Source organism: Arachis stenosperma, chromosome 6, assembly GCF_014773155.1.
Source record: "Arachis stenosperma cultivar V10309 chromosome 6, arast.V10309.gnm1.PFL2, whole genome shotgun sequence".
Classification (NCBI taxonomy): Eukaryota; Viridiplantae; Streptophyta; class Magnoliopsida; order Fabales; family Fabaceae; genus Arachis; species Arachis stenosperma.
The window spans coordinates 141,537,774-141,555,477 of record NC_080382.1 but is presented as its reverse complement, the minus strand read 5'-3'; the positions used below and the strand labels follow the sequence as shown (position 1 = coordinate 141,555,477).

General features: G+C 30.2%; 1 protein-coding gene across 1 annotated transcript; it reads left to right on the top strand.

Moving 5' to 3' along the window:
* The first annotated feature begins 12,291 nt into the window (after positions 1–12,291).
* On the top strand, positions 12,292–16,400 carry LOC130932586 (probable flavin-containing monooxygenase 1). Its single transcript, XM_057861933.1, has 5 exons — positions 12,292–12,726; positions 13,598–13,838; positions 14,525–14,588; positions 15,357–15,713; positions 16,022–16,400. Exons 1-5 carry the CDS (start codon positions 12,292–12,294, stop codon positions 16,356–16,358), a joined length of 1,434 nt encoding a protein of 477 aa, XP_057717916.1. The 3' UTR covers positions 16,359–16,400.
* Positions 16,401–17,704: the final 1,304 nt, after the last annotated feature.

The following is a 17,704-nucleotide window of genomic DNA, read 5'->3' as shown; positions in this document are numbered from 1 at the left end:
AGGAAGATCTAAAACATATTGTGTGATTCAATTATTTTGAAAAATTGACGTGGTCTAAAATTGATGCAACAATGGTTTCATTATTGCGTAGCCTAACTCTAACTAGCTAGTTTTATTTCATTACTGATAAGCTCTTGATAAGCGTTGTTATTATACTACAACGATTTATGTGATTTTTGGATACAGTAGTATAGTGAATTTTATAAAGAAATAATGAAGAAACTCATCATAAGCTATACAAGAATTTATATGTTTGTTTTACTCTCTCAAAGATCGTTGTAACCTATATATATATATAATAATTTTACCCTCATTTCTATCTCCATTTTGAGTATTTCCATGAATATCCACGTTTACGAATTTTATTACCATCTCTATGTATGAAATGAGAGAAATAATTAAACAAAACTATAAGCAACTTGTAATCGTAATATAATCCAGATTCTTCTTAGAATTTTCCTTAACGTGTTCTCGAATAAGCAAACAAACAAAGATGAATTAAATTAGTTATTGGACTTGTTCAAGGGTTGTTGCATTATTATTAGGTCGAGAGCAAAATATTTGTTTTCTCAAGGCACGTGACTCTCTATCAATGGTTTTGGTCATGATTTTATGCAACCATATATAAAAATATTATATTAACAATGACTACTAATTAGTGTGCATATGACATAAGTGTGAACATTAATCCAAATAATTCAAATAACATGTTTTCTTCTATTATCAACCAACAGTGTGAAATGTTAGATTTTGTTCTATATCTAGCCACGATGTGCTTGTACGTACTTAGATATTCGCATATATATATGTTTTAACAAAGGGAAGATGGACCAGCTGGCTTAGGGTTAGTTCTTCTAATAAACAGTTAATCATTTTGTTGACAAGAGAAAATGGAAATGTTTCATGACTTTTGGTTTGGGTAGATTTTTCTTATTGATTATCTACATATTGGGCAGGAAAAAAGGAAGGCTTCAATTAATGACTATGATCTCTAATAAGATTTTTTGTGGTGACTCGTATGCGTGTGGTGAAGTGACGTTTTCTTAATTGTTTTCGGAGTAAATAAGTGGATTCACTCTCTCTCATCAATTTATGCCACGAGGAGTATTATTAGGAGGGAACAAATTTTGTGATTTATCTTCATTAATTAGTTATTATTAGTATTTTCACTACAACAAAAACACCATTTAGCGGCGGTTTTGAACCGCCGCGAAATGTTTCGCGGCGGTTTTATGAAACGCCGGAAGATAGGGCGCGGCAAAACGGATAGCAGCGGTTTTAGTCAACCGCTGGAATGACCGCCGCTAAACATCTATCAATTTTGCGGCGGTTTGCAACCGCCGCTAAATAACAAATAAACGAAAACAACATTTGTTTTGCGGCGGTTCTAAACCGCCGCCAAATTTTAGTATTTCCGTTTATAGTTATTAGAATCGGACCGCACCGTCCGGTGGTCCAACTGACTCAATTGTTAAACCTGCGCTTTCACCATTAGACCCACAACGTGTGGATCACTGTAGAATATCAACTTTGTAAAGCCTTCCACAAACGAAGAAGGTATGGCTCGAACTTGGAACCTGGAGGAAAGAAAAGCTTTAACAATGTCATGTTACCACCAAGCCAAATGTCTTCGATGTATATAGCGCTAATAATTATATTCATATGAAACATTAATTGCACCAGATTTTTGTTTTTATATATATGATCATTGTTATTATGCACCTTATATATTGGGTAAAATTCACAATTAAATCAAATGGAGGACTAAATTACACAATTCTACCAAATTGAAAAACATTATCAGGATCTCCCAAAAGCATATTCTTATGTAATTCGAATCAGTCTCATTTGAATTAGACAAACAAACACTACTTTGAATTAGTCCTATTCGAATTAGTAGTAATGCTTGTAATTGGAATTTGTCCAATTTGAATTATGCTTGCATGTAGTTTTATGGTAGTTCGAACAAGGGTGATTCGAATTATGCACGCTAGGTCGTCCCTAGTAATTCGAATGAGTGCTTCGAATTAATTTTGGATCATAGTAGATCGAATTAATTTACGTATTTATATATGATCCAAGCATATATAAAGAGTACAATAAAGAGTACATCTAATAATATCCATAATAAATTCAATAAAGAGTATATTCAATCATAAATAAAAAAAAATAATTATAAATATTTTTTATAAATTATTAAAAATAAAATATTTTCTAAAAATATTTATTAAGATTTAGAATTTAGTCTTTAATATTTAAAATTAGTAAAATATTTGTCAAATATTATATTTTGTTGGTCAGTTAACATTATTGAATCTATTAACCATAATAATATGTAGATAATTGATTGGTTTTCATATAAAAATATTTTATTCTATTTAGTATTTAATTTTGATAAAACATTTTTTTTAAATTTAAATTAGTTATTATGAATTCTTATATCTAAGATACAAGCTAAGATTGTTATTTAAAAAAAATTAAATTTTTTATTTTAATAAATGCCCAACAAATCATTAAAATAAAAAAATGATAATTTAAAATTATAATTTTTGTAAAATTATAACATTTTGAATTTTTAATGACTTGTAGAAAATATTTTTAATTATTATTTTAATATTTATAGAAGATATATATAATTATTATTTTTAAAAATGTTTGATTTTTAATTATCCAGAATAATTTTATTTTCTTCTTTTACATCCATATTTAAATGCAAATTTAAATGCCAATAAAGTAAACAAAAAAATCTTATTGGTAAATTTGTTCACATGAGTTAACATATATATCTTATTTAACTTGTGAAATTTTTATTTATGTAAAACGAATATAGAAAAAGTGTTACGAGTTTAAGTAACAATGATTTAAACATATATAGTTTAAGATAGTAGTATTTACTTAACTAGATTATACCCAAATGATTATTACTAAAGAAAACATCGCAATATGTGGTAATACTCATTTTGCGGCGGTTTAAAAGTAACCGCCACAAAATGCCTAACAAGAGAAGTCACCGGCGGACATATCGCGGCGGTTTTCGAAAAGAAGCCACGAAATACAAACCTGACCGGCAATATAGCGGCGGTTTGAAGAAAACCGCCGCAAAATGTTAACCTTACAGCAATATAGCGGCGGTTTTAGCAAAATCGCCGCTAAATGTCGTCCTGATTGCAGCCCCAACCTTTAACCGCCGCTATATGTGCCGGAATTTGTCTTTTCGCGGCACATTTACAAAACCGCCGCAAAATAACCGTCGCTATCTTAAGGATTTGTTGTAGTGTTTTAATAATGTAAAATTATATTAAATAATGTGAAATTATATATTCAGTGTTGGTCAAATTTTAATAAAAGTGCTGATCTTATAAACTTTCTCTTATGGTATATTGCATGCATAACCAAACTTATTTATTTTATTCAACATTTAGAAATTATCAAAAAGAAAAAAAATGAAGTCATCTTTACTTTTCTAATTATCTTTTGGTACTTAATGATGACAACGGAGTGAATAAGAATGTATTTTTGTACTATCTAATTTTATTTTATTTTATATAAAATAAAATTAGGATAATAAATTTTTTTTTATATATATAACAATCTTGTAGATAAAAGTCTTTAAATTTAAATCAATCTAAACAAAATCACTTATTTATTTTAATTCAATCAAAAATTAATTAAAATTATACTAATTTGAATAAATGAGGTGGGGGAAATGGTGATGAGATGATGGAGACTGTTGTGGCAATAATGAGATTAGAGGTGTGATAGTAGTGTTGGGTTTGCAGGGATTTGGAAATAAGAGTGTGAATGAATATAAGGGATTAATTAGTTTATATTGGTACTTCACTATATATATATATAGTATTACTTTATTATTAAGTACTGTAGTTACAATTTCATTCAATGAATGAGATTCAGTTTTATCCTTTCACTTCCACTTTTACGTTTCACTCTTTCACCACTTTCACCTTTCACGTTTCAAGTCTTTTTCTCCTTTCCAATTCAACTTCCTGCATCCATGCATGAGAACATACTCATGCTTTTAATTTCTTACTCTATGCCAATTGCTATTATGATATCCAGAGCCTGAGATCCTGCTTCTCTTCAAATTTTAATTCATCTTTCATTTTTTTTCCCAATTTTATTTTGCCCCTTTCTTGATTTCTTCAATTTGGTGTTCCATAATGTCAATTACTCTATCAGAATCTTCAACCAAGAGATCGACCTCTCCAATTTCTGAGAAGTTGGATCACAACAATTATAATACATGGAAACACCAAGCTTTGCTTACAATTCAAAGTTTAAGTCTTGAAGATCACTTGTACCAAAGCAAGATTCCACAACAATATGAAGAAGATGCTGCCAAGAAGACAAAAACAGAAACTGAAGCCTTCAAACAACGGAGATTAGATGATCTTACTCTATCAACGTGGGTTCTTGCATCAGTCACAAAGCCCTTCAAGAACAAGATTCTTCAGTGTCATCGGTTTTATGAGATTTGGAATGCACTCAATGATTATTTTGCTGAGACCTCTGCCACAAGAATTCAAAGCTTAAAAGCTCAACTGAAATCAGTAAGAAAAACTGGATCGATACCAGATTATCTTTCACAAATCCAGGATCTTGTTGACTCTCTACAATCTATTGGATATCAAATTCAACAAGATGACCATATCTCAACAATTCTTGATGGTTTACCTGAGGAATATACTGTCTTTATCACTTCTGTAATGTCAAAATTATCAACCTACAACGTGCCTGAAGTCGAGTCCTTTCTTAAAGCCTATGATGATATGTTGGAAAGATACAAGAAACCACAAGGTGGCATCCCATGGCAAATCTGGCACAAGCACCATCACCCTATACCAATCAATCTCAGAGAGGTTCTTTTCTTCGAAGAGGAAGAGGGGGAAGATTTGGAAGAGGAGGTCGTTTTTTTAATCAAAGTAATCGACCTCAGTGTCAACTTTGTGGTCGCCAAGGCCATGTGGTTCAAACTTGCTTCCATAGATTCGATCCTAACTTTCAAACTTATGGAAATAGCTCACAATCACCACAATCTACATTTCCCTACTCTAACACACAACCACCACCACCATCATCACAGTTCCATCAACCAAGAGCTTATTTCTCAAATCCTCAGAATTATCAGGAATCTGTATGGTACCCAGATTCAGGAGCAAGCCACCATGTTACACCAGATTCACTCAACTTGCTAAATTCCAACTCTTCAATTCCAGATTCTGATCAATTGTTTGTAGGTAATGGTCAAGGTACGAAAATTCTAGCTCAAGGAGCCTCAATTCTTTGTGATAAAGACAGTAAAATCAAGTTTCTTTTAAATAAATTACTTCATGCCCCTGAAATCACACAGAATTTATTAAGTGTATCTCAATTTGCTTTAGATAATCATGTCTATTTTGAATTTTGGCCTTATGATTATATTGTGCGTGATCAGGACTCTCAAGAAAATTTTCTCCAAGGCAAAGCTAAAAATGGCATATACTCCTTTCAAAATTTGTTTGTTCCTGTGCCTAATAAATTTTTAATGCATAGTTCTTTGAATAACTCTGTTTCTTGTAAGCATAGCATTACAGCTTCTTCTATTAAGAAAGCATTTGTAGCTCAAAGCAACAAAAATGTAACCCTTGACCTTTGGCATAAACGCCTAGGTCACAGTTCAATAAAAACTGTACTTTCTGTCTTGAAAACATGTGGAGTTCCTGTCCAATTTGATTCTAATTTTGTTCAAATATGTGAATATTGTGCTATGGGAAAAATGCATCAGTTGCCTTTTGCAAAATCTGAATTAGTCTATACAGCACCATTAGATCTTGTTTTTGTTGATATTTGGGGTCCCGCTTCTATGATGTCTAGAAATGGATATAGATACAACATCTCATTGCTACATACAAATACATAACTATTTTTACTCACTCATAAATCTCAGTCACTACAAGCATTGAAAAAATTATAAAGTGTTTATGGAAACTCAAACAGGATTGAAGATTAAGGCTTTGCAAACTGATAGAGGTATGGAATGTCCTACACATCAACAACAAGGTAGTGTAGAGAGAAGACATAGGCATATAACTGAAGTAAGATTGTCACTTTTGGCTACTGCTGCATTACCAATGTTATTTTGGGAAGACTCCTTTCTATCAGCAGTATATATCATTAATAGATTACCAAGTTCTGCATTAGAGAATAAATCACCTTTTGAAACTTTATTTGGAAAATTACCAGATTATAAGAACTTTAAAATATTTGGATGTGCTTGCTTTCCTTATTTAAGATTTTCTAACAAAGTAAAGTTTGCTTTCAAATCAGAAAAGTGTTTATTTCTTGGCTATGATAGTAACTACAGGGGTTATAAGTGCATGACTAAAGATGGAAAAATTTACTATTCAAGACATGTGATATTTGATGAAACTGAATTTCCTTACAATTCTCTATTTCACAATAAAAATTTAGTAGTGAACCATGATACAGTTAAAGATCTGCCAGCTTTTACATTCAACACTTCACCCAAGACTTCTAACCCTTTTCAAACTCTATCTCTTCTAGATATCTCAGATTCTACCCCATCGACTACCTGTCCTAACACTCAAATTACTAAGCATACCTCTTCTAGTACTAGCCTTGATAAGAATTCTTCCATCCCAATTTCAGGTCTTGAAATCTGTTTACCTTTTGAAAATTCTACAAACACTAGTTCTACTACATCTTCTAATACTCATTATATGCTCACAAGATCAAAAATCAGAAACAATAGACCTCAAGCATTAGCTATAACTTCAATAGAACCTTATGATTTGTTTAACAATACCCCAAAAAATGTTAACCAAGCTCTTCAGTGTTTACATTGGAAAAATGCAATGGATACTGAAATCCAAGCTTTAATAAGATGTAACACCTGAAATTTAGTTGAACCACCAAAGCATAAAATTGTTATTGATTCTAAATGGGTATTTGCTATAAAAAGAGATCCATTAGGCAACATCATTAGGTACAAAGCCAGGTTAGTTGCGAAAGATTTTTTGCAGGTTGAAGGCATAGATTACAGCCAAATATATAGTCCAGTTGTGAGACCTACTACTGTGAGAATTGTAATTACTATAGCTCTATCACGTGGATGGACACTAAGGCAATTTGATTTTGATAATGCCTTTCTGAATGGTATTCTTGAACAAGAGGTATACATGTCTCCACCAGCTGGTTACCAATTTGGAAATGCATCACAGGTTTGTAAGTTGAACAAGGCAATCTATGGATTGAAGCAAGCTCCAAGAGCTTGGTTCAATACATTGACTGCTACGTTATTACAGTTTGGTTTCACTAGAACCAAAAGTGATATTTTATTATTTGTTAAACACACTAATACATCTACTACCTTTCTCTTAGCCTATGTAGATCATATTGTTGTCACTGGAAGTGACCCTGGTGAAATAGACAAACTCATTTCTGATCTTAATAAAATCTTTCCGCTTAAAGATCTTGGAAAACTCAGTTATTTTCTTGGGTTAGAATTCTCCTATTTAACAGATGGATCCATTCTAATTTCCCAACAAAAGTATGCTCGAGATCTATTACAAAAAGCCAAAATGGACACTACAAAATCAATGCCTACCCCTATGGTCTCAGCCTTGAAGCTTACATCAAATGGTGCTGAACATTTTCAGGATCCAAAACTATATAGAGAGATTGTTGGATCACTTCAGTATTTGACTATTTCAAGACCAGATCTTGCTTTTTCTGTGAACAAGGTTTCTCAATACATGCACTCTCCAACAATGGAGCACTGGAAAGCTGTCAAACGCATCCTCAGATATATTGCAGGTACAGTATCAGCAGGTATTAAATTTCAAAAATGTGCTGACTTGAGACTACTTGCATTTGCAGATGCAGATTAGACAGGGGATTTGGAGGACAGAAAATCAGTTACTGGCTATTGTGTATACTTAGGAAGCAATTTGGTATCGTGGAGGAGCAATAAGCAAGCCAAAGTTAGTCGTAGTGTGAGACAGAGTATAGGAGCATGGCAGCATCTCAGTCAGAACTAGTGTCTATACAGTATCTTCTAAAGGAGCTTTGAATTCCACAATCCATAGCACCTACTATTTACTGTGATAATCAAAGTACTTGCTTATTAGCGACTAACCCGGTCCTTCATACTAGGTGCAAACACATGGAAATCGACCTTCACTGATCAGATTGGAGATATTTTCACCAAACCCCTCTCATCATCTCTATTTCACAAATTTCGAGACAAACTTAGAAGAGTGGTTCTTCAACCCACTACTAAGTTTGAGGGGGGCTGTGAATGAATATAAGGGATTAATTAGTTTATATTGGTACTTCACTATATATATATATATATATATATATATATATATATATATATATATATTGTATTACTTTATTATTAAGTACTGTAGTTACAATTTCATTCAATGAATGAGATTCAGTTTTATCCTTTCACTTTCACTTCCTCGTTTCACCCTTTCACCACTTTCACCTTCCACGTTTCAAGTCTCTTTCTCCTTTTCAATTCAACTTCCTGCATTCATGCATGAGAACACACTCATGCTTTCAATTTCTTACTCTATGTCAATTGCTATTAAAGAGGTTGAGGTTAATGTTGGATTTAGAAATTTAGAGTTAAATTAGTGAAGGCTAAAATTAGAAAAAAGAAAATATGGCTAATCGAGTAATCGTTGACTGTTAAATTAAATATTAATTTTTTTAAAATTTTAAAAATATTAAAGATAAAAGTTTATTTTATTTTATAAATAAAAGGGTTTTGGTTATAAAATTATTGATTTATCATATTTATTACACTAAATGAATAATATATCGTTTTAAATAAGAATCGAAAATTTAAAACTTACATTGTGGCATACACAATTTATTAATGAATTATAAAATTTTAAATAAAACTTCAATTTATAATAGGTTAATTTTTAGTTTGTCGAATCGATAAATACCGTAAAAAACTAAAATAGTAAATGGTATACTAAACTTTTCAAGTTCTCATTTGAGGAATAATATTTCGTGAAATTTTCATTTGTAAACTGTGTGTGTTGACCTTGACCTGTACAACTCGGCATATATGAAGATGCATCCGAAAGCCTGATGTGAACGTAAATTATATTATTCAAACTAGCTAGTCTTTTATTCTAACTAATTATAGAATTAAAATATAAAAAGATACCATCTATTTCTTGTTAATACTGTATATTTTATTTTATAGGAGACCAAAACAATCATGAAACATGACACATATATATGATGATCATATTGATGAAGATTAAGTATAATTAACTTGACTTTGTAGATAGTCAACGAGGTTATTATTATTATTATTATTATTATTATTATTATTATTATTATTATTATTATTATTATATGTTTGTTGGTTGCTTTAATTTTTGTCTCCTATAATTACATGATGTTTGACTCTCAAAAGAGAGAAGCAAAACATCTTGTTAAATATATAATAATTTATATATGTATCTTTATATAGTTAATAATTTAAATTTTTAGAAAAAAATAATTTTATAATATAATATTAAAATTTGTATGAACAAAACTTAGTTGCTCATTTCATAACTTTTTTTTAAAAAACTAACTAAACCTAAAAACTCAACTTAATAACTTTCGACGTAAGTTTGAATTTAACTAAAGTTATCAACACTTTAGAGTGAGTTAAGCCTTATTTTAGTCTTTGAGATTGGCGAGTTGCATTGATTTAGTCAATGACTTCTCAATTGCTACAATTTAGTCTTTTAGATTTAAAAAAGTGCACTAATATAATTCTTCATGTATTTTCCATCGTCAAAACTCAATGCCATTAGTGACGTGGCTCAAGTTTTGCCATGCTGAATATATTGAAATGACGTTTACGCATTTTGACACCAAAAAAGATACTAAACGACGTCATTTGAGAGTTTGAATAATTAGTATTATTCAAAAGAGAAGGATGTAACGTTTTAGTATTATTCAAACCCTCAAAATTGTTTAGTGCATTCTTTAGCATCAAAATTCGTACAACGTCGTTTTAATATGTCCAACATGACACGAGGTTCAAACTACGTCACTAACGACATTAAGTTCCTGACGACGAAAAATACATGAAGACTACATTAATATATTTTTTAAATTTAAAAATTAAATTATAACAATTAAAATAAAATTAAAAACTAAATCAATGCAATTCACTAATCTCAAGAAATCTTTTAGAGTAGCAATACGTTATCAAAACTATAAAACTTGGCAAAACTACAAGCTAGGCCAATCTCTCGCATTCAAATTCCCATAATTTGTTATACTTTTTTAAATGCATAATCATTAGATTAAGAGTAGTATAAAGTATAAACAATGCCGGTAAACAACCCTTAAAAGAGAGAATATATAGTAGAAACTAACATTTTCAACAATCATATAAATTTTTTATTTATTTTTTAATTCAATAATAAAGTTTGCCTGTAAAAATGAAAAAAGTTGGTATTATCATAACATTATGTATTTCAAAACTTAAACTGATGATAGATAAAAATATATGAATGATTATATTTTTAACATAATTTTTTATTAAATAATCTTTTTTGCATGAATGTAGTATGTCTTTCTTCTTCTTTTTTTTTGTCTTATATATGCTAAAATTTTGTTTTCTTTTTGTTATAATAAAGATAAAATTAAAAAATATCAAAAAAATATATAAGTGATAACTTAAGAAATTACGCATAGAAATATGAAAAGTTATATATATAACAACACGGCTCCTCACAAAAAAGGAAACACTTTTTACTTTTTAGACTTGAAGTAAATATGAAGTTTAAACTTTTTCTTTTTTTAACTTTATGTTAACAAACTTAAAATCATTTCTTTTGAGTGTAACAATAGTTGAAATTCAGGACTTTTGATTATAACCATGCATGTTTATGACATTACTTACCCAAGAAAAAAAAAATTAAACTATTAACTATATATAGCATATAGTTTGTTTTCAGTAAGGACCACTTTTAGACGAAAATAAAGCTTTATAAAATGGCACCGTCAAATTAAAATTAGGTCAGCAATTTCTTTGGTAAGGTTTCATACAAAAATAAAAAATAAAAAATAAAAAATTCTTTGATAAAGTTGATAGTAATAAGTGTGTTAACTGAAAATGGCAAAACAAACTTATTAAAATGTTAGAGACGAAATAAAAATAATAATTAAAACATTAAAGAATTATAATATATATATATATATAAAATATTTAATAATAAAAAAATTAATAAAAAATAATTAGAATTTTTTATTTAATATTTATTAAATAATTAATAAATATTAAATAAGATAAATTCTGAATTTTTTTTATCTGGTTAGTATTATCGTATACATATATATAAAAAGGAGTTGACTTGTAAAAAAATAAGTAACTCTATATTATCCGTAGGCTTCTTAAGTAGACCCAGTATACAAGTATTAGTTGAATGCCTAGTTGATACTAATATGATAATCACATACTTAAGAAAGGAGTCTTAAGTTTTATTATATGTTAGTTAAGTAGATGCTACTTGCATTACACTACATTAGTAAGTCAATATTTAGTGTTATTATAATCCTAGGTAGCTAACCATGTATGACGCTTGGGTGGACCTCGATTTTTACATTCCAAAAATAGAAAAGAGTAGTGATGCTATTATTTTACAATCCTGCTACGTTACTAACACCATTTCTGTCAACATCTGCTAATTCTTATTTATAATTGTGTTTAATGAAAATGTCTTTGTGGATGTCTAATAAAAATGTCTTTTTTATAACTGTGTTTTAATAGAAGTGTCTTTATAGATATATTTTTGGATGTGTCTCTTTATATATGTGTTTAAAATATAATAACTAATCATTGTTGGTAATAAGTTGGCAGATAATATGTTGGTATCCTATACTTTTCTATTATTTTAATGTTATAAAGTAAGTGTTTATTATCTGTTACCAACACAAACAGAACTACAGGTAAATATAAGATGGATTAGAGGGTTTGATTAAAAATAAATAAATTTTTATAAAATGAAAAAGAAATACACGCATAGACTATTATACATTTTGACTTAAGCTAGCTACATTTTCTTAAGTTTTATGTATAATTTAAGAAAAGTACGTACCTTAGATAATACCTAGAACCCTCACTCTCTATTTAAAGCCACCAAAATCCAATAGCACCATCACCACAAATACAAGAGCTTAATCTAATTAAGTAACCACTTGTTAATTTGTTCATTCTCCCACTGTTTTGACCAAATTATTGCTATGGCTTTCCAACACAAAAATTATAAAGTTGGTATAATTGGGGCAGGTATTAGTGGAATTGCAGCTGCAAAGCAGTTATGTCACTATAATCCAATTGTTTTTGAATCCACCGATTCAATTGGTGGTGTTTGGAAACATTGTTCATTCAATTCCACTAAGCTTCAAACCCCAAGATGTGATTTTGAATTCTCTGATTTCCCTTGGCCTCAGAGGGACAATTCATCATTCCCTTCTTACATTGAGGTCTTGGAATACTTGCAAAACTATGCAACACATTTTGATGTGTTCAAGTTTGTTAAGTTCAATTCAAAGGTGGTCCAAATTCTCCATCTTAATAATCATCATCATCATCATGATCATGAATATGGAAGGCTATTGAGTGGTCGTCCTGTTTGGGAAGTTGCCGTGGAAAACAATCAAACTAAAATTGTTGAGGTTGTTTTAATTTCCTTATATGAATTTAATTATTTTCAACATAGACACATTTTCATAGCCAAATAATGAATTTCTTTTAAGTTTTAATATATTTAATAAAATATTATTTTATAATAATTTTAAAAAGTGTCTATGAACATGCTAATAAGATCCTTATTATTGTAGTTCAACCCTCTTTCTTTTGTTGATCTTATGAGCATTAATTATTACTAGTAATATATAGGTCAACTTTCAAATATATGAATTAGTTATAGTGTCATGACTAGTATGCATGCATGTTCAACCCCGGCCCCACACATATTAATTGTTTTACTTATATATTTGACATTAAGAAGAACAAAAACAATTTTCCTTAACCAACTTAGGTTGGTCGAGTGGTCAACTCACTTGTCCGCTTAAGTAAGTGTCGGGAGTTCGAATTTCACTTTGTGTATGCAGCAACCCTTTGGCCAGTGACAGACCCTTAAATAGAATTCAGATCTACGACGGATTAATTCTTGACTTGTCAGGTTATGGGATATCGTGGGTAACAAAAAAAAAAAAACAATTTTCTTTCATATTATTATAATTATAACTAAAATGTATTAATTAATTAAGTAGCTATTATTATTATTATTAACCATATCTAATTTTAGTGATACAACCAGTGATATAATGATCAACTTGATGCTACAGCTAATTAGATGACCACCAATTAAATTAAATTTTGATAAATATGATTATTTCTCATTATAATAATAATTAATTATTGGCATGAATGTTGAAAATTAAATAATTTTTTAGAAATAATAATATTAATTTTTTTTTGCAATATTGGTTTATATATTTACATATAAAATTTTGTGGTATATGTTTGGACTTTGGAGTACAGTGGTATGGGTTTGAATTATTGGTGGTATGCATTGGAAAATATGGAGACATACCAATAATACCAGTGTACCCAAAAAACAAAGGTCCAGAAAATTTCAGTGGCAAGGTTCTTCACACAATGGAATATTCTAAGCTTGACAAAGAAAGTGCTAAAGAACTGTTAAAGGGAAAGAAGGTTGCTGTTGTTGGTTATAAGAAATCGGCTATTGATTTGGCTATGGAGTGTGCTCAAGCAAATTCAGGTTTAATTTCTTCTTCTTAATTAATTATTATCATGTTTTTATCATCATAAGATTAGTTGAATAATAATAAGTGGGACTAATAACCTTATAAACCTAGAGTCAAAAACCGTACCACTGCGATTTGTCAAATAATAATAAATGAGTTTTATTTATTTATTTATTTTGATAAGGATACCACCTCTTTCACTGTATTTGAATAATTCGTCTACTCATGAATTTTATTATATTTTAAAAAATTTTAAACTGTTTGTAAAAGAAAAATTATTATATTTTAATCTTATTTTTTAATTTTGAAAAATAATAAGAATAAATAACAATATTGATAATATGAAAAATTATATATAGAATAAATATTTTTTTTTCTAAAAAATATTTTCAAATAATAATGAAAATTTAGCTAAAATATGTCCTTCAAATATATATTATTAAACTTTTTTAATTAATAAACAATTTCAGCTAGTTGAGATTGAAAAAAAAAAACAGAGAGAATAGTCAAACTAATGAATGAAGAGTCGCAATGATGATATATGACATGAGATGACTTGTTGACCTTCAATCTGAAGTTTCGTACGTCATGCCATTTTTGGTCAACGCCCGAGTGTAATATTCTAATAATTAATATACAAATTAAGAAAATTAATTAGCATAGTTATGTTAATGTGTGTTTTTAATTTGTTGAATTGAAGGAGGTGGAGGACAACCTTGCACAATGGTGATAAGGACTTTACATTGGACAGTTCCATCATACTGGATTTGGGGATTACCATTCTTCTTGTTTTATTCAACAAGATCCTCTCAGTTCCTTCATGAAAGACCAAACCAAACATTGTTAAGGGCTCTGCTTTGCCTTCTTTCATCTCCAATGGTAAACCTCAACTTTAATTATAAGCTACAAATACTCCACATTTCCTTCTATTCAATTATTTTTTATTAAAAAATAAAAAATATTTTTTTCACACATATAAAAATATTTAAATATAATTTTGTATCATCGTATCGAACTTTAATAGATTCTTGACTGATATTCTTAAAATATAATTAAAAAATAATATTTATTGTTAATTATTATTAGTATAAAAATTTATTCAAAATTTGTCATATAATTAACAAAATATTATTATAATGTATGTTTTTTTTATGACTATTACTATAATGTATGTAAAATTTTTTTTATAATTTTTATATATATTTTGTTCTTATATATAATAAAAATTTAAAATTAGTGTATTCATATGTTTCATATCATATTCCATTTCTGAGTCTCATTTATCTTAAATTACATGTCTTCATACTTCATAAATTAAATATAATGATAAAAAAAATGTTGTCCTTATTTCAAAATTTTGAAAAATAAAAATAAAATAAAGTAATCTATTATTAAAAAAATTAATGAGGTTAATTAGTTCACATTACACACAATATTTTTCTATTTATACTTGACAATTATATTACCAAAAAAAATATCTTATTAAAAAAGTTTCATTTAACTTAAAATTGCTCTGGCTCTAAATTGAAACAGAGAAAAGCAATTTCCAAGTTCATAGAATCATACTTGGTTTGGAAGCTTCCATTGGAAAAGTATGGTCTGAAACCAGAGCACCAATTTGTGGAGGACTATGCTTCTTGCCAAATGGCTATCTTACCTGATAATTTCTTCTCAGAGGCAGAGAAGGGGATGATACAATTCAAGAAGGTTTCTTCTTCCAAATGGTGGTTTTGGAAAAATGGAATTGAGTTTGAAGACAAGACCAAGTTGGAGGCTGATGTTGTTGTTCTTGCCACTGGCTTTGATGGCAAGAAAAAACTTCAATCTCTCTTGCCTGAGCCATTTAGAAGCTTGGTTGTGGACCAATCTGGGATCATGCCCTTGTATAGGTCAGTATTCACCATTAACCAAACCAATAACTATAATCAAATAACTAACTTGGTTGGTCGAGTGATCAGCTCACTCGTCCGCTTAAGCAAGTGTTGGAGGTTCGAATCCCACCTTGTGCATGCAACAATCCATTGGCTAGTGGCAGACCCTTAAATTGAACTCATATCTATAACGGATTTGTCCTTGACCAGTCGGGTTGGGAGATACCATGAGAAAAAAAAAAACTATAATCAAATCTTAACAAAATAGTCATGTTTGTTATTTATATTTGAAAACTAAGATACTAATAATTGAACATATGTAACAGGGGAACAATTCATCCACTAATCCCAAACATGGCATTTGTGGGTTACATTGAAAGCATTTCAAACCTACAAACAGCTGAATTAAGGTGCAAATGGCTAGCTAGACTTGCTGATGAACAATTCAAGCTTCCAAGTGTGACAAAAATGATTGAACAAACAACACAAGAGATTCAAATCATGAAAAGGACCACAAGGTTTTACAAGAGGCTTTGCATTTCAACATTCAGCATTAACCATAATGATGTCATTTGCCAAGAAATGGGCTTGAATCCTTGGCGGAAGACCAGTTTGTTCTCTGAAGCTTTTAGCCCTTATACCAGCCAAGACTACTATTTTTGAAAACAAAGAAATTCAAGATAAATAATAATGCCAAATCATATAGATATACAAGAAAATAAGATTTTTTTTAACAAAAAATAAAGAGACTTGAACTTGCGACCTCTTAAGTGAGTACGAAGAGATTATGTCATTTGAATTATAACTTATTGGCCAATAAAATAAGATCTTTTATTATTCAATTGTAATTTGCTGCATTTTTTGGCACTTTAATATAATTTTAGTGTGTCATTGTTGGAGGCTTTTTTAATTGGAAAAGTTAATAAAAGATGATTATCTAAAATATCAATTGCTAAAATTCAGGAGTGTTTATCTTTTTCTTTTCCCATTTTAATTTTTCCTCGGTGACTCTTTATTATACAATTTTTGGCTCTTATTCTTAACATTTGTACGTGAGAGTTCATCATACTTGATATTGTCAAATAAAAACAACAACAAAGCCTTGTCCCACTAAGTGGGGTCGGCTACATGAATTAAACGACGCCATTGTGCTCTGTCATGTATCATGTCTACAGAGAGACCGTTTACATGTAGATCTCGTTTGACCACCTCACGGATGGTCTTCTTAGGTCTTCCTCTGCCTTTCGCTCTTTGTCCATCTTCCATCTCATCCACCCTCCTGACTGGATGTTCTATCGGTCTTCTTCCCACATGTCCAAACCACCTGAGACGCGATTCAACCATCTTTTCCACAATGGGTGCTACTCCAACTCTCTCCCTTATATCTTCATTCCTTATTTTATCCAATCGCGTATGACTCATCCATCTCAAATCTCATCTCTGCCACACTCAGCTTATGTTCGTACTCCCCTTTAGCCGCCCAACACTCCGTACCATACAGCATAGCCGGTCTTATAGCGGTGCGATAGAATTTACCTTTAAGTTTAAAGGCACTTTTTTGTCGCATATAAAACCAGATGCACTCCGCCATTTGACCAACCTGCTTGGATCCTATGATTTACATCCTGTTCAATCTCTCCATTATCCTGTATGATGCACCCAAGATACTTAAAACTTTTAACTTTCGTAGGATGTTTTCTCCAATCTTCACCTCTATATTGGAGTTTTCCCTTCAGACTGAATTACATTCCATATATTCCGTCTTGTTACGGCTTATGCGCAGACCATACACTTCTAGAGCTTCTCTCCATAACTCCAACTTCTTATTTAGGTCTTCCCTTGACTCTCCATAAGGACGATATCATCGGCAAAAAGCATGCACCATGGCCAGGCTCTTGGATGTGCTCTGTGAGTACTTCCAAGACTAATGTGAAAAGGTATGGACTTAAGGATGATCCCTGGTGTAATCCTATACCAATAGGGAATCCTCTGTCACACCACCTTGAGTC

Excerpts from the sequence above, each read along its gene's own strand:
- LOC130932586 (XM_057861933.1), top strand. The coding sequence starts at position 12,292 with ATGGCTTTCCAACACAAAAATTATAAAGTTGGTATAATTGGGGCAGGT. Across the intron at positions 13,839-14,524 it reads GTGTGCTCAAGCAAATTCAG|GAGGTGGAGGACAACCTTGC; the intron begins GTTTAATTTCTT and ends GTTGAATTGAAG. Across the intron at positions 14,589-15,356 it reads TGGACAGTTCCATCATACTG|GAGAAAAGCAATTTCCAAGT; the intron begins GATTTGGGGATT and ends TAAATTGAAACA.